This window comes from Saimiri boliviensis, chromosome 5, assembly GCF_048565385.1.
Source record: "Saimiri boliviensis isolate mSaiBol1 chromosome 5, mSaiBol1.pri, whole genome shotgun sequence".
Taxonomy (NCBI): domain Eukaryota; kingdom Metazoa; phylum Chordata; class Mammalia; order Primates; family Cebidae; genus Saimiri; species Saimiri boliviensis.
In genome coordinates, this window is record NC_133453.1 from 950,463 (window position 1) to 971,565 (window position 21,103).

Consider the following 21,103-nt stretch of genomic DNA (forward strand, 5'->3'; position numbering starts at 1 on the left):
GTTCAGGCGATTCTCCTGCCTCAGCCTCCTAAGTAGCTGGGATTACAGGCACGCGCCACCATGCCCAGCTAACTTTTCGTATTTTTAGTGGAGACGGGGTTTCACCTTGTTGACCAGGATGGTCTCGATCTCTCGACCTTGTGATCCACCTGCCTCGGCCTCCCAAAGTGCTGGGATTACAGGCTTGAGCCACCGCGCCCGGCCTATCATTATTTTTTGAGGCATACTTTTGCTCTGTTGCCCATGCTGGAGTGCAATGGTGTGATCTTGGCTCACTGTAACCTCTGCCTCCCAGGTTCAAGCGATTCTCCTGCCTCAGCGTTCTGAGTAGCTGGGACTACAGGCACAACGCCACTATACTCAGCTAATTTTTTTATTTTCAGTAGAGACAGGACTCACCATGTTGGCCAGGGTGGTCTCAAACCCCTGACTGCAAGTGATCTGCCAGCTTGGGATTACAGGTGTGGGCCGCCGCACCCAGCTTCATGTCAATTTTTCATAGTAAATGAAAAATTTACTATGAGTAATCTATTCAGAATCCTCGTGTCCCAGCTGCCATTTTATTTCTAGAGCTAGATAACCTGTTCAGGGTCCTTGATTCTTTCCAGGGAGTTGGGGTGGCTCATGGGAGTTTCTTAGGTTTTTGGTGTAGCAGAAACACAATTTATTTTGAGATGTTAACAGTTTAGTATTTTGAGAAGAAAACTGCATTATTAAAAACAAAAGGAACCAATTATTTTCCTTTTGTTTTTGAGACAAGGTCTTGCTCTGTCACACAGGCTGGAGTGCAGTGGCACAATCACAGCTCACTGCAGCCTCAACCTCCTGGGCTCAAGTGATCCTCCCACTTCCAGCTCCTAAGCAGCTGAAACTACAGGTGCAGGCGACCACTCTCGGCTAATTTTTGTGCTTTTTGTAGAGACAGTTTTCCTATGTTGCTCAGGCTGGTCTTGAACTCCTGAGCCCAGGCGACACTCCCACCTCAGCCTCCCAAAGTGCTGGGATGACAGGTGTGGCCACTGCACCCCGGCAAAGCAACCAATTCTTTAGTTCTACGCAGATTATAACCTTCCTTTTAGTGGATATAATCCCTTTGTCAAAAGATACAGTTTTACAGAGCTGAGCACCGAGCTCCCTGCCTGGCTCAGAGCAGGTGTGTCAATCTATGCAAGAATCAAATCCTTGACGTCCGTCCAGCATGGAGGCAACGCCAGAGACGCTCGTAAGTGCGGGCCGTGGCGGCAGGGCTGGCGAAGCGGGGCAAGCGCGCCTCCTGCTCCCCGCAGGCCTCCCCTCCGGCGGGCGTGGGCTCCGTCCTCAGCCGCACCCGCGTTGGGCCGGGACGAGGGAACCAGACCCCCGAGTCTGCAGGGCTCCCGCTTACACGGGGACCTGTGCCGTCATGCCCGCCATTTCACTTGGGTCGCTTAAAGTCGGCAAATTCTCATCTCCCACCGGCCGAGGGCAAGAGAGAACAACGGCGAAGCCTCTCCGCGCGCCGGCGGCCGCGGCGTTCACGCCGGACGCCGACTTCCGCACAGCGGGACCCGGGGTCTGTCCGCGGGGCACGGAGTCCGCCTTCCCGCCTCGGGGAGGATTCCCGCGCTCCCGGCTGCAGTTCCCGGAGCCGGGCGCCCCGCTCCCGAGGGCCGAGGCCACGGCGACGGGCCCCGCTCCGGCCTCCCGGCTTGGCGGAGGGGCGGCCCCGGGACACCGAGGGGGCCGCCTGAGCCCCCGACGCGGTGCGCGCGCAGCGCAGCTCCGGGCCGGAATCAAGAGCCACCGTCACCGCGCTGGCGCCGGGAACGGCGGCGGGGACGGACCGGGGGCCGGAAGTGCCGGGCCGGGGAGGGCGGCTGCTTCCGGCGCGGTCGCTGCTGCCGTCTCCGGCGCGCCATGGCTGCCTTCCGCCGTCAGGTGAGGTTGCGCCGGGTGCGGGGGCTTCTCGGGTCGCCGGCGGGCGGGCGGGCAGCGACGCGGAAGAGCCGCGGCCGCCGGCGTTTCGTGGAGCCCTTCCGGGGGTCCGTGCACGCTGACCTGGTTTTGGCCTCCTGGCCCGGGGGCTCGGCTCAGTTACTGTGGGGTATAGAGTAAGGTTGATTTTTTTTTTTTTTTTGGAGACAGAGTCTCGCTCTGTTGCCAGGCGCCAGGCTGCAGTGCAGTGGCGCGGTCTCGGCTCACGGCAGCCTCCGTCTCCTGGGTTCAAGCGATTCTCCTGCTTCAGCCTCCCGACGAACTGGGATTACGGGCGCCCGCCGCCACGCCCGGCCGATTTTTGTGTTTTTAGGAGAGACGGGGTTTCACCGCGTTGGCCAGGCTGGTCCCCAACTCCTGACCTCGTGGGATCCGTCCGCCTCGGCTTCCCCAAACTGCTGGGATGACAGGCGTGAGCCACCGCGCCCGGCCTGAGTTGACTCTTGAGCAAGAGTTTGATTTTCGCAAGGAAGAGAACGTGTATTTACGGTCCGTTAGGAGGAAGCGGAATCCGCATACAGATCTTTTTTTTTTTTTTTTGGAGACGGAGTTTCGCTCGTTACCCACGCTGAAGTGCAATGGCACGATCTCGGCTCACCGCAACCTCCGCCTCCTGGGTTCAGGCAATTCTCCTGCCTCAGCCTCCTGAGTAGCTGGGATTACAGGCACGCGCCACCGTGCCCAGCTAATTTTTTGTATTTTTAGTAGAGACGGGGTTTCACCACGTTGACCGGGATGGTCTTGATCTCTTGACCTCGTGATCCACCCGCCTCGGCCTCCCAAAGTGCTGGGATTACAGGCTTGAGCCACCGCGCCCGGCCTGCATACAGATCTTTAGGCCGGTGTTCCTGGCGGAGGCAGCAGCTGAACAGGGAGGCTGGAGAGCCGCCAGCGCTTGGGCTTGGCGGGCTGGCCCGGGGCGACAGTCGATGACGCTGGATAGGGGGTTGCGACCGATGTGAAGGTTTACAGCAGGGTTTCCCAACCCCCGGTACCGGTCCGTGGCCTGTCAGGAGCCAGGCTGCACAGAGAGGCGAGCGGTGGGTGAGCCAGCCAAACGTCCTCTGTGTTTACAGCCGCTCCCCTCGCTGGCCAGGCCGCCTGAGCTGCGCCTCCTGTCAGACGTTAGAGTCTCACTGGGGCGCAAACCCTACTGTGAACTGCGCCTTTGAGGGATCTAGGTTGCGCGCTCCTTGTGAGAATCTAATGCCGGATGATCTGTCACCCATCACCCCTAGATGGGACCTTCTAGTTGTAGGAGAACAAGCTCAGGGCTCCCAGTGATTCTACATTATGGCGAGTTGTGTAACTATTTCATTATATATTAGAATGTGAAAATAATAGAAATAAAGTACACCACCAATGTAATGTGCTTGAATTATCCCGAAACCCCTCACCAGTCTGTGGAAAACTGTCTTCAATGAAACCCAGTCCCTGGTGCCAAAAAGTTTGAAGACTGCTGGCTTAGCGTGCTTGGATGATTACGCATCGTTTGTTAAGCACCAGCGTGAGCCACTGAAGATTTCTGAGGTCAACTGGAATTGTGTATGCAAGTTGACTAAATTACTGTGACCCTTCAACAACACAGGGATTAGGGGCACCAGGCCGCCCCCACACCAGTTGAAAATCCATGTATGACGCTGACTCCCCTAAAACTCAACTACTTACAGCCTACTTGTGACTGGAAGTCTTACCGACAAGATAAACAGTCAGTTAACACATATCTTATATATATATTGCATTCTGTAAGTTAGAGAAAAGAAAATGTCATTAAGAAAATCATAAGGACAAAACCCCATCTCTACAAAAAATACGAAAATCAGCAGGGTGTAGTGCTGTGCGCCTGTAGTCCCAGCTACTCAGCCTGGGGAGATCAAGGCTGCAGTGAGCCATGATTGCACCACTGCACTCAAGCCTGGGCAACAGAGTGAGACCTCCCCCCTCAACTCAAAAAGAAAAAGAACATCCTAAGAGAAAATGCATTTATTATTCATTAAGAGGAAGCAGATCCTCATAAGGTCTTTAGGCTGAAGAGGAGGTGGAGGAGAGGTTGGTCGTGGTGTCTCAAGGGTGGCAGAGGTGTAAGAAAATCCACATATAAGTGGATTCGAGCAATTGAAACCCTTGCTCAAGCCTCCCGAGTAACTGGATTAAGGGCCAACTCTGTATCCCACAAGATTTTTCTTGTGGAATGAATTTAAGAATGTGAATCTGGAAAGTAGTCTGAGGTGAGACTTTCCTGGCAAAGGTGACCAGCTGGCCTAGAAATAGTTTTTCCCTCTTCCTCCATGTCTCTGCTGCCGTCCTTAAAGCTGCAAAAGCTAACAATATTGTACCTACTTGGCTCCCATCTCTATGCCCTTGAAATACCCTGTTCTCTATATGTGAGCTTCCTTCTCTGTAGGCTTAAGTTCAGATATGATTTTGCAGATTGCTTATAAAAAGTGTTATGTTTGTGTGGAATCAAGGCAGTAAATACTCTGGCTCAAAAATCTTGTGGTGTCCATTGCACTGGAATAGTGAGGAATTAATTGTCTTTCGGTGCTGTGTCTTACAGGTCCTTGACTGGCACCGCCTGATCCCCCTCACCTGGGCCTGTATCGCTAGGCAGATTCCTCATCTTGGAGAACAGAGAAGGACAACAGCTTCCTTGTTGCGCAAACTGACTACAGCCTCCAGTGGAGGGTTCATTGAGGAGTCATCCTGTATTAGATCCAGTAACTCTGTGCAGGAGCCAGAATGCAGGAGGAATCTTGTTCAGTGCCTCCCTGAGGAGCAGAGGACTCCTGTGGAACAAGGATCCTCGGTACTGGAGAGAGTCGTCAGTTCCCTCCAGGACATGGGTTTCAGCGATGCCCATATTAATGAATTGCTCCGTGTACAGCCAGGTGCCAGTCCTCAGCAGTTGCTGGACATCATTTCAGAATGTATTCTCTTGGGTCTGAATCCAGAGCCTGTGTTTGTGGCCTTGAAGAAAAGTCCCCAGTTATTGAAACTGCCTATTAAGCAAATGAGGAAGCGCTCCAGTTACCTGCGAAAACTTGGGCTTGGAGAAGGTACAAGAAGATGCAGATTTTGGCCGCAGTGGCTCACGCCTGTGATCCCACGTCTTTGGGAGGCCAAGGCAGGCAAATCACTGAGGGGTTCAGGATCAGCCTGGCCAACGTGGTGAAACCCTGTCTCTACTAAAAGTTCAAAAATTAGCTGGGTGTGGTGGCACATGCCTGTAATTCCAGCTACTTGGGAGGCTGAGGCAGGAAAATTGCTTGAACCCAGGAGGTGGAGGTTGCAGTGAGCTGAGATGGCGCCACTGAACTCCAGCCTGGATGACAGAGAGACTGTCGCAAAAAAAAAAAAAAAAAAAAAAAGAAAGCAGATCTTTATATAGTGTGAGAGAAGCCAGAGCTGGGGAGAGAAGAGCCTAAGGCGAGATGGATTAGGGGATTTCTGAGGGTATCAGTGTTCCTGGAGAGGAATGTCTGATTCGGCTTGGAGGAATAGGAGTGGCCTTCTGTGCAGAACGCATTTTGAGAGGGAAGGAGGAAGAGTTAAGACTAGAAGAAAAAAGTGGAGTGCCAGGACAGAGACTCGTGTCCGCCTTTTCCACTGTGGGCTCTTTAGCACCCAGTGCTGTGATGGGCATGTGGTATATGCTCAGTGGGTTGATGCTGAGATGTGATGTTGGTAAATGTATACATAGAACATTTGATGTTTAAATCAACATGAAATGGTCTTAGTGCTTTGTCTCTGAAGTCAAACCAACATCTCTTGTAAAGACTTACCTTCCAGCTGAGTGTTTTGATTTACTGTGGAATCCAAGAGATCTTGCCAGGTTCCTGGGAAACATGGGAGTGGGCTTCCCTTCTACCTATCCCCCACTCCTGCGCCCAGCATATTCACGTCTCGGGGCTGCCCAGAGTTCCCTGGATCTCTTTAGAGGCCTTCTAGAGGAGCTGGGGGCTCATGAGGGTCTCAAGGACCCTTACCCACTTTGACCAGAGGAGTTCCACTATTCTTTCTTTTCATTTTTGACTCTTCCTGTTAAGGTTTCTTTTGAGGCAGGGGTGGAAGGTGTAGGACCCACCATTTCACAGCATCTCCACAGGACTCCTTCTCTAGAAGATAAGGAAAAGGTAGCCTTGTATATTTTTCTTAACAGATTGCCTCATACAGTATAATCTAAAAGTCTAAACTTGATGCATTATGTGCAGTGATTATTATTTAGCCAGCTCAGCACAGCCTGAAGAGATGAAGATAAAACCTAAACTCCTGAAATTCCTCACACATTAAGATAATCACTAACCGCCGGGCGCGGTGGCTCACTCCTGTAATCCCAGCGCTTTGGGAGGCCGAGACAGGTGGATCACAAGGTCAAGAGATCGAGACCATCCTGGTCAACATGGTGAAACCCCGTCTCTACTAAAAATACAAAACATTAGCTGGGCATGGTGGCGCGTGCCTGTAATCCCAGCTACTCAGGAGGCTGAGGCAGGAGAATTGCCTGAGCCCAGGAGGCGGAGGTTGCGGTGAGCCGAGATTGTGCCGTTGCACTCCAGCCTGGGTAACAAGAGCGAAACTCCGTCTCAAAAAAAAAAAAAAAAAAAAAGATAATCACTAACTCAAATGTTAGGAAACTTTTAATTAACAGTTTAGTTGACTTTAAGTTTCCAAGTACTGAATTTTGCTCAGCTATACCTAGGAAGGCCTGGAATCGTCCCAGTTTACACCAGTTAATGCAGTTTTAATAGGGCCTGATTCACTCAAAGTGACCTGGCTTGGATAAGATATATAGTGACCGTGGTAACCAGGATGTCAGTGTTGGTGTGTGTTCTCGGGATTACTATTATTATTACTGTTATGATGACGATGGTGGAACTCCTTTTCAATGAGTTCAGCTTGAGAATGTTAGTTGTGAATGCTTCGATGACTTTTATTATAGAAGGAAACAGCAACCCAAAGCCCCAAATGGAGCAGACTACCCTCCCATATTACTCTCTGATCTTTCCAGTAAATGCCTGGGAAATTCTTTTCCAAGTGAGGAGGGCAAGAGGAGACCCAAAATATAAAGTTGGCAGCTTTCAGGTGGGAGACCAGAATACCGCAGGAATATGCGGGGGAGGGCTGGTGATTCTGAGGAGTGTCCCAGAGTCAGTGGGGATGTATCATTTCCATGGTGCTTCTGGAAAGACATGTCTGAAATTACCACTGCTTTGTGGAAGGAGAGGATCCTTGTTTGTTTTTAAATGTGGACTTAAATCGGGTGCAACTGGCTCCTTGGTTTCTGGAGTATCCTGAAATGATGTGCTTGCCTTTTTTGAATGTTCTGCAGGGAAATTAAAGAGGGTGCTTTCCTGTTGCCCTGAAATTTTCACCATGCCTCAGCAGGACATTGATGGCACTGTCAGGCTTCTCAAGGAGAAGTGCCTTTTCACGGTACAGCAAGTCACCAGGATTTTGTACAGCTGCCCCTTTGTTCTCCGAGAGGACCTGAGCCAATTGGAGTATAAGTTTCAGGTGAGAATGACTGACAGGGCGATTAGGGTGGTAATAGCAAGTTTTTCAGGTTTTTCAAATGTAGTAAGGGTCAGTTATATGGATAAGAAGCCTCAGACCCCTCATATCTGAGTGGAGGAAGTGAAAGACTAGATGGTCTTTGCATACATCAGCCAGAGAATTCGGTTCTGGTTCTGTAATTTCTTTACTACAGTTCAAACCTATTCTTCAGCTTTTCCGCCATTAGTAATGAATGATCCAGTCCGATTCTTAGAGTCTAAGTGGGGATTCTGAAATAGCTAACTTTAAAAGAGCTGAAGCCTTTCTGTCCTCAGAATCTGTTTTGCATGTTGATTTTGAAAACGTGATTTTAACAGTTGTCCTGATTTTTTAGTAATAATTATGGCAATTTAGGTCAAATTTCTAGATGTTTTCTGAATGTTTTGCCTATCTTTCCATATTCATAGTTTTCCTTCCCTGTTTAAGGAGAAATAGAACTTCTCCCTCCTGCCCCTTTATTTTCTGCTACATGTTTCTCAGTATGAGTTTGTAAGTGTTTTGAAACTGCCGGCTGTCATACAAATGTCAGTATTCTAGAGTGGGTATTCTGCTGTTGTCAAATAGGCAATTCTTTTGGAATCCTTTTGTACAACCTAAGTTTATATGGTTCGTAGAATGACAGGTTTTAAGACTCTGTATCTGGGATTCCTGAGTGTGTTTGTGTCTTCCAGTATGCGTATTTCAGGATGGGAATTACGCATCCAGACATTGTGAAGAGTGAGTACCTGCAGTATCCACTCAGCAAGATTAAGCAGAGACACATTTACTTGGAGCGCCTGGGACGGTACCAAACCCCTGATAAGAAGGGGCAGACACAGATCCTTAACCCATTGGTCAAGAACATTCTCAGAGTGTCAGAAGCTGAGTTTTTGGCCAGGACAGCCTGTACTTCTGTTGAGGAATTTGAGGTTTTTAAGAAGCTCTTGGCTCGGGAGGAGGAGGAGTCTGAGAGTGGCAAAAGGGCAAGTCTGGAGGAGGAGGAGGAAGAGGAGGACGAGGAGGAGGAGGACGAGGAGGAGGATGAAGAGGAGGACGAGGACGACGACGATGAAGATGACGAGGAGGAGCAGCTGTGACGGGAGGCCAGAAGCAAAGGCCCAGAGTACCAGGGAAGCTTTCCATTTGCTAAGAGCCTCTGGGTCCTTTACTTGAATCTTCTCAAGTTACTTTTTATTCTAAAACTAGTCTTTTGATGAAAAAAATTATAAATCACCTGAGAGGTAGATCAAACCAAACAGGAAACAGGAAATGCAAGTTTCATCTGTTGTCAGGTGTCCGGGGGGAGGGCCCTGTCCCATCCTAAATAACTTGCTTACTGTGAGCTATTCAAATCAAGGGGACATTTTGTTTTACTTTTTTCTCTTTTGAATATGTTGGTGATAATTCCATGACAGTTGGAAGATGGGATTCCTTCTTCTGGGTCAGGAATCACTTTATATTTCCTTTTAGTGATAAAAATAAAATTATGAGAAGGCAGTGTGAGGTTTTAGTACATCATAGCACTTTATTTTATGAAAACATGTAGCAGGTTTTCCACAAAAATATTTGTTTTTAATCCAAAAGTATATTGTTTTATAATTGCGTTCAGTGTGCAGCAGAGTGAAAGGAAGTTGATTCGTGATGTGCTGGTTAATTTGCACAGCGTCTCAAGGCAGCAAAACATTGTGGCAGTTTTATCTTTGTGCATAACAGGCCCTTCCTGTTGGGGGAAGTTGGCTTTTATGCCAGCTCTTGGCCAGTGGTCGGTCACCTCTAGGCCCGGTGTCTCCGGCCCTGTAGCCTGCAGCACCACTGTGCTGGCCTGGACAGTGCCGAGGCAGGTGGAGGCTGGGGAATGGTCCCAGACAGTCGCCCCCCCGTGCCCGGGTTACAGATGGGCTTTGAGAACCAGAGAAGGGGCATAGGGTCATGGGGCAGGTGGGCTGGAGCCACGGCCACAGGGAGCGCTCCATGACCGCCAAGGTGGGGGTGTCACCTTAGGGCACTCAGAACAGAGAACAATCTGAAATGCTGGGAACAGAGAAGAGGAATTTGATTTAAGCCAGGGGTGGTCCCTGAGGTAGAGGCCTGTCTCTGATGGCATGAGCTCTAAGAGGGTCCCGGAGGACATCCTAGAACATTCCAGTTAGCCCTTAAGGGAAACTGACAGGATTGTTGCAGAAAGCATTTTTGGTGATGGGAGCAAAATTTCAGTCTCCTTGGTAACATTCTAGGATCGACTAGATTCTAGGATCTGTTAGATTCTAGGATTCCAGTGGTGGAGGCCGGGATGCTGTAAAACACCCTACAGTGCTCAGGATGGCCCCCACAGGAGAGAGTGACCCAGCCCAAAAGGTCAGTGCTGAGCCCGAGAAACTGATCTAAGGCCTGGTCTAATGAAGTCACATGACCATTCACTCATGACAACTTCAGATTGTAAATGGACTTAGAATAGTTGTATTATTTTATTGAAAAGAGAAATAAATAGCTGGGTTTTCAGCAGGGCTCCATTCCCCCGTGCACTGGAATCCCTTGGTAGGTGTGAGCTGCGTGCTGTTGCGGGGATTCAGCACTGAAGTCTGGGTGCTTCTGTTTTGTTTTCTCTGGCAGCCTCTTCTCCGAGCAGGACTGCAAAGAAAGAGCCTTTTGTTTTGCAAAAGAGAAGCAGCCCAGTGACTCCCTCCACATCCCCGACGCTGGAGTCAGATGTGGTGGCAGTGGAAGGAGTCCTGCTGAGGGCAGGTGCAGGTGAGCTGGCCCTTGACTGGGGCCCCTGCCTGCTAGGTTCTCCACTGGAGCACAGCAGAAATCCCCTTACCTGTACCTGGCAGCTCACATGCCGTGGGGAAAAGGGGGGAGTTTGTCTTGCCTTGCTGGCCATAGGCAGAACTGGAAATGAAGACATTTCACCATGCCAGTGTTTTCACTTTCTCCGGCTGTGGCATCCCAGTCACTGCCACTTGTCCTGCAACCTCGGCCTGTTGTTCTTGTGCCCAGCGTGAGGACTGAGCAGATACTCAGTCTGTACTCGGTTGGATGATCAGCACATCCGTTTCATTAGCAAATGGGTAATTCAGCAACTCATGACTGCTGCTTTCATTCTGATACAGAAATAAATCTTTATGCTCCTGACAACTTTCTGATTCTACTATTACTAATTTCCTTGGGTGGACTTTGAGTATTTTCAAGGAAGCCGTTCGAGTTTTTAAAAGGAGCCGTGTGAGAACAGCTGTGGTGGCCTCTTTGGAATGTTTGAGGAATCAGCTGTCATTCCTGACCACCAGGAGGTCTTTTTACTAGGTATTTCATGTGTAAAACATCCCCAAGGACGAGTCCTGTGATAGCACAGCACCCAGCCTGGGACTCAGGAGCCAGTTCTCGTTGACACTTGAAACATGTTAGCATTTGCTGTGTGGCTGAGGGGCTTGAGGTCCTAGTAGGGAGTAGATTCACCTACTTTTCCAGTGATATCACTTGATCTTAGCATCTGCTGGGAATGCTGGAGCTTACATGGATGAACAGTGACGGGTCCCAGGGCCGCAGGAAGCCAGCAGTGCGTGTTTGTGTACACGGTTTTCTCTCAGTTCACCCCGTGACCCTTCGCCGAGCTGGAGACCCTGCACTGAGCTCTGCCTTCTGCTCTCAAGTGGGTCTGGAGGCTGGGAACATTTTGGGAGTACAGGTGAAACTTCTCGAATTGCCTGTTCCTTCTTTCTGAAAATGAGAGACTGCAGAATACACACACAGATGCACATGAAATTTTAATAAAGAGAAAAAGCCTAAAATATACTCTTAACTCTTAAAAAAACATGTTTTTAAAAGACAAAAGGAAGGAGGCCCTTTCTGTGGCTGGAATGCTGGCTCTGAGCAGAGTCCGGGAGACGCGGCAGGGTGCTTTCCAGCTAGGTCAGCTCTCATGAGGCTCAGCTCGCGAGGAGGTGGGACTGGCTTCTCTGGTTGTAACATTAGCAGGGGGAAGACAGCTGCCTAGAAGCATGGTGGGAAGCAGATGTGGTGAGGTGATGCCCTGTCCTGCTTCTGAAGATGGGGAGGTCTAAGATGGTGCTGACTACCTGATAGCCCGACACGGCATTTCTTGAGTCACGGACTGAAGGAACTTAAACGCTGTGCAGTCAGCCCAGGCATCCATCCCTGCTGCGCTGAGGCTCGTGCGGAGTCCTTGATGCTTCGCGCTGTGTGCCTCAGCTTTCCAAGTAGGGGGCTCGATTGCTTTTTTCCATGAAAATTCAGGGGTCTTTGATGCCTTTGTGACTTGCCATTCAGGGGATGGCTTCCACTGTTTAAGGCTGAAGCTGAGATGATCTCATAGAACAGGGTTCACCAAATATGGCCCATGGGCCAACTTGGCCACTGACTGTTATTGTAAGTAGATTTTTATTGGAACACAGCCATTCAATACATGCCTGTGGCTGTGGCTGTGCTGCTGTAGCCACAGGGACCTCTGGTCTGCAGAGCTGAAAATATTTACCATCTGACCCTTTACAGAGAAAGGCTGCCAGCACCACTATAGATGAAAAGTGTCTGAACTCCACCTTATGTTAACATTTCCTCTACTAGTCCATACGATGGCTCGTCGCCCTGCACAAGCATCAGAAACATGCTGGAGGAGCAGAGCACGGTGGCTGTGTCTGCACCTCAGCTTTCCTTCCAGCATCGCCTGGTGTCTGCTTTTTGGCCCCTGCCCCGTCTGTTTTGGAAGCTGTCCATCATGGTTCCTTCTCAATTTGTTAGGCCTCAAAGGGAGAATTCTTTCTCTGGCTTTGGAGTCAAAGAACAGGTTTCTGAGTACTGCAGAGTGTGGCTGACGGCCTCGCTGACCCTGGGGAACGGTGGCTGTCATCTCATTCGCAGAGGTATGGACCACACCTTCAGGAACTGCAGCCTGGGTGAGAGCACAGACCGCTGAAGTGCTTCGCAGGACTCCCAGGTGGCTGGTCCCAGAGCCGGGTCTCAGGGTGGGCTGGTGCACGCACAGGCCTGGCCCTCCGGCTTCTAGAGGCCTGAGGAGGACGGTCAGAGAGGGGACTGACTCCAGCTGGGACCTTTTCTCTCAGGGTGTCCTTTTTCATCCAGTTTTGAGACCTCATCTTCCTGGGCTTTAGAAACTTTTGAGGTTGGTGGAGTGTAACAAAAACGTCTTAAATCCTCTGAAGAAAAAACAAAGTGAAGCATGAGCATGACAGGCATTCCCACTCCTCATTAAACCAGCTGCTTCCTGTTTCTCTTAATGGTCCTTATGTTGTTAAGGCACCAGTCTAAGGCTGGCGTCCCCAAACTTTTTACACAGGGGGCCAGTTCACTGTCCCTCAGACCGTTGGAGGGCTGCCACATACTGTACTCCTCTCACTGACCACCAGTGAAAGAGGTGCCCCTTCCTGAAGTGCGGCGGGGGGCCGGATAAATGGCCTCAGGGGGCCGCCTGCGGCCTGCGGGCCATAGTCTGGGGACGCCTGGTCTAAGGAGGCAGTGCACGTGGGGAGGGGCAGCCTCCACTGACTACATTCCCATCTTTAGGAACACGTGGGCTCAGCATTACGACTTTTAAATGTGAAATCAACAGGCTATTCCTCTTCCCTGCCTTCCCCTTTCCGGTAGCGACTGTGGGTCTGTTCTCTTAGGGAATGGCTGTTAGGTTTCTCTGGGTTGAAATAAATTCTCGTGGTGTTCTTGGGTAGGTGTCTGGGTGTGTGTATTTCTGTTTCCTGCTTTTTTGTGGGTTTACTTCATTGTTTCAAGACCAGGTGTTCTATAAACCAGTTTGATAATTAGTTGGGGGCTTCTGATTTGTTTTTATAGAAGTGGATGTGCAAGGAAAACTTAAAATGATATATTGGCTGGGTGCGGTGGCTCATGCCTGCAATGCCAGCACTTCAAGAGGCCGAGGTGGGTGGATCACCTGAGGTCAGGAGTTTGAGACCAGCCTGCCCAACATGGCGAAACCCCATCTCTATGAGAAAATAAATAAAACGATACATTAATATTTCAGGTGACTTACCACAATATAAACACCTCAAACCCAAATTATGTTGGATTCGTAATCCTAGCGCAGTCAGGCACTGCATGATGGACTGTGGGTATGACAGTTGTCTCATGAGATTACAGTGGAGCTGAGGTCAGCCATGACTTTTTCTTTCTTTTCTTTTCTTTTTTCTTTTTTTTTTTTGAGACAGAGAGTCTCTCTCAGTTGCCCAAGCTGTAGTGTAGTGGTGCAATCTCAGCTCACTGCAACCTCTGCCTTCCGGGTTCAAACAATTCTCCTGCCTCAGCCTCTTGAGTAGCTGGGATTACAGGCGCTTGCCACCACACCTGGCTAATTTTTGTATTTTTAGTAGAGATGGGGTTTTGCTATGTTGGCCAGGCTGGTCTCAAACTCCTGACCTCAAGTGATCTGCTGGCCCCGGCCTCCGAAAGTGCTGGAAGAATTCTCTGTGTGTTTGTGCTGATGCTGGTGTATACAGACCTACTGCACTGCCTGTTGTATAAAAGTCCAGCACATACAATTACGTACAGTTGATAACACGTGATCGTGACCATTTGTGACATGACTGGTTTATGTATTCACTGTACTCTTCATCATTATCTTAGAGCGTACTCCTGCCACCTATAAAACAAAGTCAACTGTACAACGGCCTCAGGTAGGTCCTTCGGGAGGTATCCAGAAGAGGGCATCATTATCGTAGGAGGTGAACAGCTTCATGTGTGTTACTGGGACAAGATGTGGAAGTGGAAGAAAGTGAAACGGATGACCCTGATCCTGTGTAGACCTAGGCTAATGTGTGTGTTTGTGTCTCAGTTTTTAACAAGAATTACAAACAACAGTTTTAAAAATAGAAAAAAGCACTGAGAATAAGGATAGAAAGGGCCGAGCACGCTGGCTCATGCCTGTAATCCAGAACTTTGGGAGGCTGAAGTGGGTGTAACACGACGTCAGGAGATCGAGACCATCCTGGCTAACACGAAAAACCCCGTCTCTACTGAAAATACAAAAAATTAGCCAGGCGTGGTAGTACACGCCTGTAGTCCCAGCCACTTGGAGGCTGAGGCAGGAGAACTGCTTGAACCCAGGAGGCGGAGGTTGCGGTGAGCCTGGGTAACAAGAGCAAGATTCTGTGTCAAAAAAAAAAAAAAAAAAAAGGATGGAAAGAAGACGATTTTGAGCATCTGTACAATGTGCTTGTGTTTTAAGCTGTTATTACAAAGAGTTAATAAGTAAAAAATTAAAAATTTATAAAGTAAAAAAGTTACAGTAAGCTAAGGTTAACCGATGATTGAAGAACTGAAGTCTAACTGCAGCTTCCAGCCCTGCACGCTCGCTGGGATAAGCGCCCTGCACAGGTGGACCCTTTCTTATCTTATACCACATTTTTACTGTAGCTTTTCTGTTTAGATGTGTTTCAGATACACACAGCGCTGTTACAACTGCCTACAGTGCTCAGGAACACGCTGTGGCGTGCAGCCCGGCACAGTCTCTGCCACGCGGCCCAGGTGTGCGGGATGCGGTGCTATCTCAGCGTGCTCTAAGTACTTGCTCATCACCTCACAAAGCGTTTCTGAGTCCATCTCCATTGCTAAGCGACACTGGACTGCGGCAAATTGCTCACAAGCCTGGAGTGTGTTTAGTGTGTGTGTCTTTGGAGGGTGAGGTGGGAGGGGAAGTAGATGCTGCCCGCTGCTCTCTCTGGAGACTTTCCACATCTGAAATGGCGGACGAATGCAGTCCGTCATGGCTAACTCAGAGCTCAGGCTCCTGTCACCGGCAAAGCTCTGGCCTAGGCCCTTCCCCTCAGGTGCTGTGGACACTCTTCCTTTGCTGTGAGCCTGTACCTGAAAAGCTCTTTTGCTTCTGTTTGTCTTTATTTTTTTTTAGCATGTAACAAAACATAGACCTGTTTGAAGTGGCTTGTTACCCAGGGGCGCCTCACTCTTAGGTTTACCACCAGGAAGAGGAACTGTGAAGGCTCATTTAAGGGGCAGGAGTGGTCAAGCTGTCCTCGGCCAGCCAGAAATCCATCCTTCATGCACAGTGACATGTTGACAAGAAATCATGGTCAGTATGAAACTGATTACAGGTTATAGATGGGTTTTATGGTACATCCCAGTCTTTTGCAAACTATTGTGAAGAATGCCAGTGGTCTTGAAGATTCAGCACTTAGGCCGGTGGGGGCAGGATGGGGCTCTGGTTGCCAAAAGAGTTTGGGAAATTCTAGCTTAAACAAGTAGAGTCAGAGAGTTTTTCATTTCAGGTTTTGTGAGTGTCTGTGAGTCCACTGTCCGTTACGAGTCTCCTGGTGAGAGACGGTCTCTGAGATGTTCTAAGTACTAAGTGATCAAGGCCCCTGCCGTCTGTTTACTTCTGCTAGAAGGCCGTTCACAGGATCTGGGCAGCACTCCCTTAGATCTCTCCTGGAACCTCTGGAACTCGAACAGCCCAGGCCCTCCCACTGCCCGCACCCCTCCTCCCAGGTGCCAGGTGGTCTTCCAGCCTCTCCAAGTGCCCACCCTCCTGCCTCTTCCTCCCACTGCAGCTGATCTAGTGGGGTTTGCCCCTACCCACAGAGAGCTGCATTTCCACCTGAAGATGTATTTGTCAGTGGCTAGGCCAGGTTCACGTCTGTTTCCCCTTGGGGAATTCTGAAACCTTCCTGGCCCGGGAGTCTGTAACACAGCAGCACATGGCTGAGCTTCCTGTAGCAGTGCTTACTAAGTAGGCTGCGGCACCCCGAGAGTCCGGGGTGCTTACTAAGTAGGCAGCGGCATCCCGAGAGCCCAGAGTGCTTAGTAGGCAGCGGCACCCCGAGAGCCCGGGGTGCTTAGTAGGCAGCGGCACCCTGAGAGCCCAGGGCTGGGCAGTCACCCCCACTTCCCAGCAGCTCTGTGGTAGTGGTGCAGGAGCAGCAGGGACGTACCTTAAGATTTCTCCAGTGTCTGACTCTTACTTTGTTTCCTGAAATAGAGAAAAGTCATTTAATGACAAAGAGACTGTGTACCTTGAATTCTACAGCTACCTCAGTCCAGGGTACCTGCTGAAACCCTGCCTTTAGCTCACGGACGTTTCAGGGTGAGGGACACCGTGAGTCCAGACACTGATGTGGAGATGAGCATTTCAGTTTGTGTGCACCCACCTGGCTTGAGACCGTAGTTGTGGAATGAGAAGGCTAGAAACCTAGCTGGATGTGAGTCAGAAAGAGAAGGACGGACGTGGGAGAAAGCAAGCAAAAGCCACCCTAGGGAAGAGCTGGGTGACACGCGCAGGCCGGGCAGCACGGCTGGTGAGCTGCAGGCTGGGGCCCTGCCTGACACTGGGAGTGTGAAACACGTGTGTGTGGCCACCTGTGGGTCTGTGCGGACGATGACAGGTTTCAGCTCTGATTCTGAAAGATACAATGTTCTCAGGCACTTCTTTCAGTAAACTCCAGACAGGAGTAATTAACTACCTTGAACCCTTCGGGAAAGAACCTGGGTGGGTGTGAGTGAATAAAAAGTAAACAGCGCCGTTAAATACTCGGGGCTGTCAGTAACCCCCCGTGCCTCCCAACTGTAGCACATGTTCTGTGTGAATATGCAGAACCCGGGTGACCACCCAGTACCCAGCATGTGGCCTCCTGAACACCCAGCATGCCTGGCTGCGCCTCTCTGTGCACCCACATGCACATATATGGACATAAGTTTCGTAGCAGAACACGGCTGCCCAGGGGCTGCCTCTCGGAAGCAGCCCGCTTGGCTCAGCCCTCAAGCCTGCAGCAGCCACAGCACCTGCCACCTCTGCCCGTCACCCTGTGAACCACATGCAGGGCACAGCCTGGCCTGCTCCCCGGAGGCACCTGTTTGGGGCTTTCTTGATGCTTGTGCTTTCACAGCTCTCTTTGAAGCAGATGTCTTGGTGAACTCTGTAGACTCGTTTATACCTGTTGTCACAAGAAAGCTTTGTAAAACAGACAGTGAAGCAAAATGTCGCCCTACTGCTTAACCTAGGCTTTGTGAACCCACAGGTAAACAGGAAGGTGTTGGAGGGAGAAGCTGTGACTTTAATGAAACGTTACCTCCTGTTGATGTATTAAAATGTGTAACATAAAGATCATGTGATTTGTAATCACTTTACTGAGGCACAATAATATACATAAAATAAACCCACTGTAATGTGCATGCAGATGAGCACGGACAGAGCACATGGTACTAAAAGATCAAATGTGAAATTTCAGAAACACATCCCTGCTAGAGGCAGGCCACTCGGCCTGAGGCCTTGGGAGGGTATGACCTCACTTCTCTGTTTTTCTGGGTATTTCACAGAGAAGTGTGAGAAGTGTTGGGGAGTCAGGATTCAGATGTAGGCACTGCAGACATGAGACCTGACTTCATGTCCCGCCTCTTCCATTTATTAATCAGGCTACTTTGAGCAAGTTCCTTGAAGTTTGAAGCCTTAGTTGCATGTCAAATGGGACTTACTCAGACCATCCCTCTACAGGTTTGTAGATAATGATGGATAGAAAAGTGTTCTGTCTTTTGTTAAAGTTCTCAAATGTCAGAGCTATCCAAGCAGTTCAGTGAGCAAAGCTTCAACTCATATGCTAAGTCTCACAGAACCTTTAGGATTTAACACCGGCGGCAAGACTTCCATTTCTGGACAAGAAAGAGTAACAGAATCTGGAATTAACCTCCCAATGTGAACAACCAGAGAACTGGACAAAATATAGTAAGTAACTATATGTCATATGTTAGAAAACAGACAACGTAAGACTGTCATCCCTGAGAGAAGAGCAGCAAGTGAGATGAGCCCTGTGATCAGCCTGGAATTCAGCCTAGAGAGTTTTGGCATCACAGAGAAAGGAAGGGGATCCAAGCAGCGGTCACACTGAGTGAAGGAAACAGAGACTGAATTCGTGGGGCAGAGGACTGAAATGGAGGGGACTGTGCAGAGGAGGAACTCCCAGGAATCGGTGTAAGGGACCCTTGGGCCTGTGGATGGAAACAAGCTGTGCATGCATAGGGTGCATCCCGCTAAGGCCAGGCAAAGAAGAACTACTGAGGAGTTGAACAATTTCCAGAGCCAGAGTACAGAGATCCTGTTTAACAATAGGCCATTCCATAGAAACCCCAGAAAGGGCCAGGTGTGGTGGTTCACTCCTGTAATCCCAGCACTTTGGTGGGCTGAAGCGGGCCAATCACTTGAGGTCAGGAATTCAAGACCAGCCTGGCCAGCATGGTGAAACCCCAGCTCTACTAAAATACAAAAATTAGCTGGGCATGGTGGTATGCACCTGTAATCCCAGCTACTCAGGAGGCTGAGGCAGGAGAATCCCTTGAACCAGGGAGGCAGAGGTCGCAGTGGGCTGAGATTGCTCCAATGGATTCCAGCTTGGGTGACAGAGCGAGACTCCAACTTAAAAAAGAAAGAAAAGAAGCCCCAGAAAGGCCATGCTGTAGAAGTAGGGCAAAATTAACCCCAGAATAAAGGCTACTCTAAAGCCACCCTGAAAAAAGCGTCAGAGGGATCAAACTATACTCAGATAATGCCTTCCAGAGGAAAAAAAAACACATTCTTGAAAAGAAAACAAAAAAATACAGCATTCATTAACATAAAACTTACAATGCCCAGCATCGAATTAAAAAAACTGTAAGACATTCAGGAATGATTTGAATAATCAAAAAAGTGACCCATAACTTAGAGAAAAATAACCGAATAGAAAAAGACCCAAACGTGTCAGTGATGGCAGAAATAGCATACAAGGACCTTAAAATTGTTCCACATGTTCAGTGATCTACAGGAAAATGTCAAGATAAGACAGAAATTGGAGAATCTAAGAAAGAACTAAACGAAATTTCTGGAGATGATAAAGCATAGTATCTGAAATAAAAATTTGGTTGAACAGATTTAATGGTAGATGAGATGCTGCAGAAGATAAGATCAATGACCTTGGATGCATAGCAACAGAATCTGTCAAAAAGGAAGAGAATAGCCTGAAAAAGCTGAGAAGAGCTGCAGTGACCTGTGGGACAGTATCAGTCTAACACATGCATAACTGGAGTCCCGGAAGTAGAAGAAATGGAGGGATAGAAAAAACATATGAAGAAATAATGGCCAAAAGTTTACAAGGTTAACAAAACTGAAACCCCAGAAAGACAAGAAGCTTAACAAACTCCAGAGAATCAAAACATAGCCATACCAAAACACATCACCATTAAATTGTCCAAAAACAGTAATAAAGGGAAAACATCAAAGGGGCAGGAAGCCACGTCCCGTGCAGTGTAACACAGATAGGAATGACTGCAGTCTTCTTGTCTGCACAAGCCAGAAGACAAAGTGTAACACAGATAGGAATGACTGCAGTCTTCTTGTCTGAAACTGCACAAGCCAGAAGACAAAGGCACGACAGCTTTAGAGTCATGAAAGAACAAATATAACCGTCAATCCAGAAGTCTATATTCAGCAAATATGTTCTTCAAAAGTGAAGGTGAAACAAAACCCTGTGCAGACGAACACACAGAGAGAGAATTCAGCACCTGCAGACCTGTGCCGCAGACGTTAGAGCCGAGCTCTCGTGGCAGAGAGAACTGAAGTCAGATGGAATCTTAGGTCTACAAAGAGGAATGGGGGGTGCACAAAATACTTTCAATGTCTAAAACAAGGTCATATTTGAGTGCAAAAATAACATTGTGCAGTTCTCAGCATATGTGGAAGAAGTAGATCTAACAATTATCTGAAGGATGGCAGGGAACGTGGAGCGTGACACAAGCCACCGCCATGACATTGAAGTTGCGTGATCGTGATTAAACTGCGCTACGCTGAAGGTGTGCATGGTAATCCCAGATGCTGTCTCATGCTGAGTTTGTACAGTAGTAATTAAACGTACACTGTGTTAAGTTGAAGATTTGTACGGCAAATCCCAGAGCAACCACTCAACAATAAACCAAAGAAGTGCAGCCAGGAAGCCCGTGGCGGAGGTGAAGTGGAACCCTAAAAAATCCAAAATTAGGCAGCAAGAGGAAAAAGTAAAAAGCAGATGGGAAAAACAGAAAACAAATAGTAGTATGCAGTTGAAATCCAGCCACATCAGTCATCATGTGGAAGGGGACGTCAGTGGTCTAAATACTCGGATAGAAACAGACTGCCAGACTAGATGGAAAGCAAGACCCAGCTGTTGTCAAACACAAGAAAGGCACTTGACACATGCAGACAGGTTAAAAGTGAAGGATGGAGTGCGTGGGAAGTGAAGGGTCTTCTTGTTGGACACCTGGTGGCCACCAGCAGGCCCTGGCATAACCAGGCACAGCTGGAAGACGGTAGATACTGTGGACTCTGACTGCCGCTGCACGGAATCCAAATTCAGTGGGCTGTCTACATGGCTTGGTGACTGGTCCTCTGGCTGTCTGGAATGTTCTTCCCTCAACTCCCAAGACAGATTAGAGTCTCATGTGTGTTCCTGCTACATGTCACACCTGGCGTCATGTCCAAGCTCCAATGAAGCTGCTACTTTGCCCCTCTACATCCCATTCTCCACAGAGCATCCAAAGTGGCCTTTAAAAGTATAATCGAACACATCCCTCCTCTGCTCGAGGCCTTCGGTAGCTCCCCATTTCA

General features: G+C 49.1%; 2 protein-coding genes across 6 annotated transcripts in view; one reads left to right on the forward strand and one right to left on the reverse strand.

Annotated features, from left to right (window-relative positions):
- Positions 1–1,841: 1,841 nt before the first annotated feature.
- MTERF4 (mitochondrial transcription termination factor 4) lies at positions 1,842–9,003 on the forward strand. The gene is made up of 4 exons (XM_039469741.2): positions 1,842–1,917; positions 4,532–5,030; positions 7,304–7,488; positions 8,199–9,003. Exons 1-4 carry the CDS (start codon positions 1,897–1,899, stop codon positions 8,601–8,603), a joined length of 1,110 nt encoding a protein of 369 aa, XP_039325675.1. The 5' UTR covers positions 1,842–1,896; the 3' UTR covers positions 8,604–9,003.
- A 3-nt stretch (positions 9,004–9,006) lies between these two features.
- The window catches only part of SNED1 (sushi, nidogen and EGF like domains 1), an 89,756-nt gene continuing 77,659 nt past the window's right edge, over positions 9,007–21,103 (reverse strand). For 4 of the 5 annotated variants that reach the window (XM_074398734.1, XM_074398733.1, XM_039469739.2 and 1 more), the window contains 3 exons: positions 17,349–17,432; positions 16,434–16,471; positions 9,007–12,674 (listed from right to left, as the gene is read on the reverse strand). In XM_074398734.1, the coding sequence (XP_074254835.1) occupies positions 16,435–16,471; positions 17,349–17,432 (121 nt within the window). In that variant the 3' untranslated portion in view covers positions 9,007–12,674; position 16,434. The remainder of the gene's footprint in view (positions 12,675–16,433; positions 16,472–17,348; positions 17,433–21,103) is intronic. The other variant, XM_074398732.1, reaches the window with a different exon arrangement.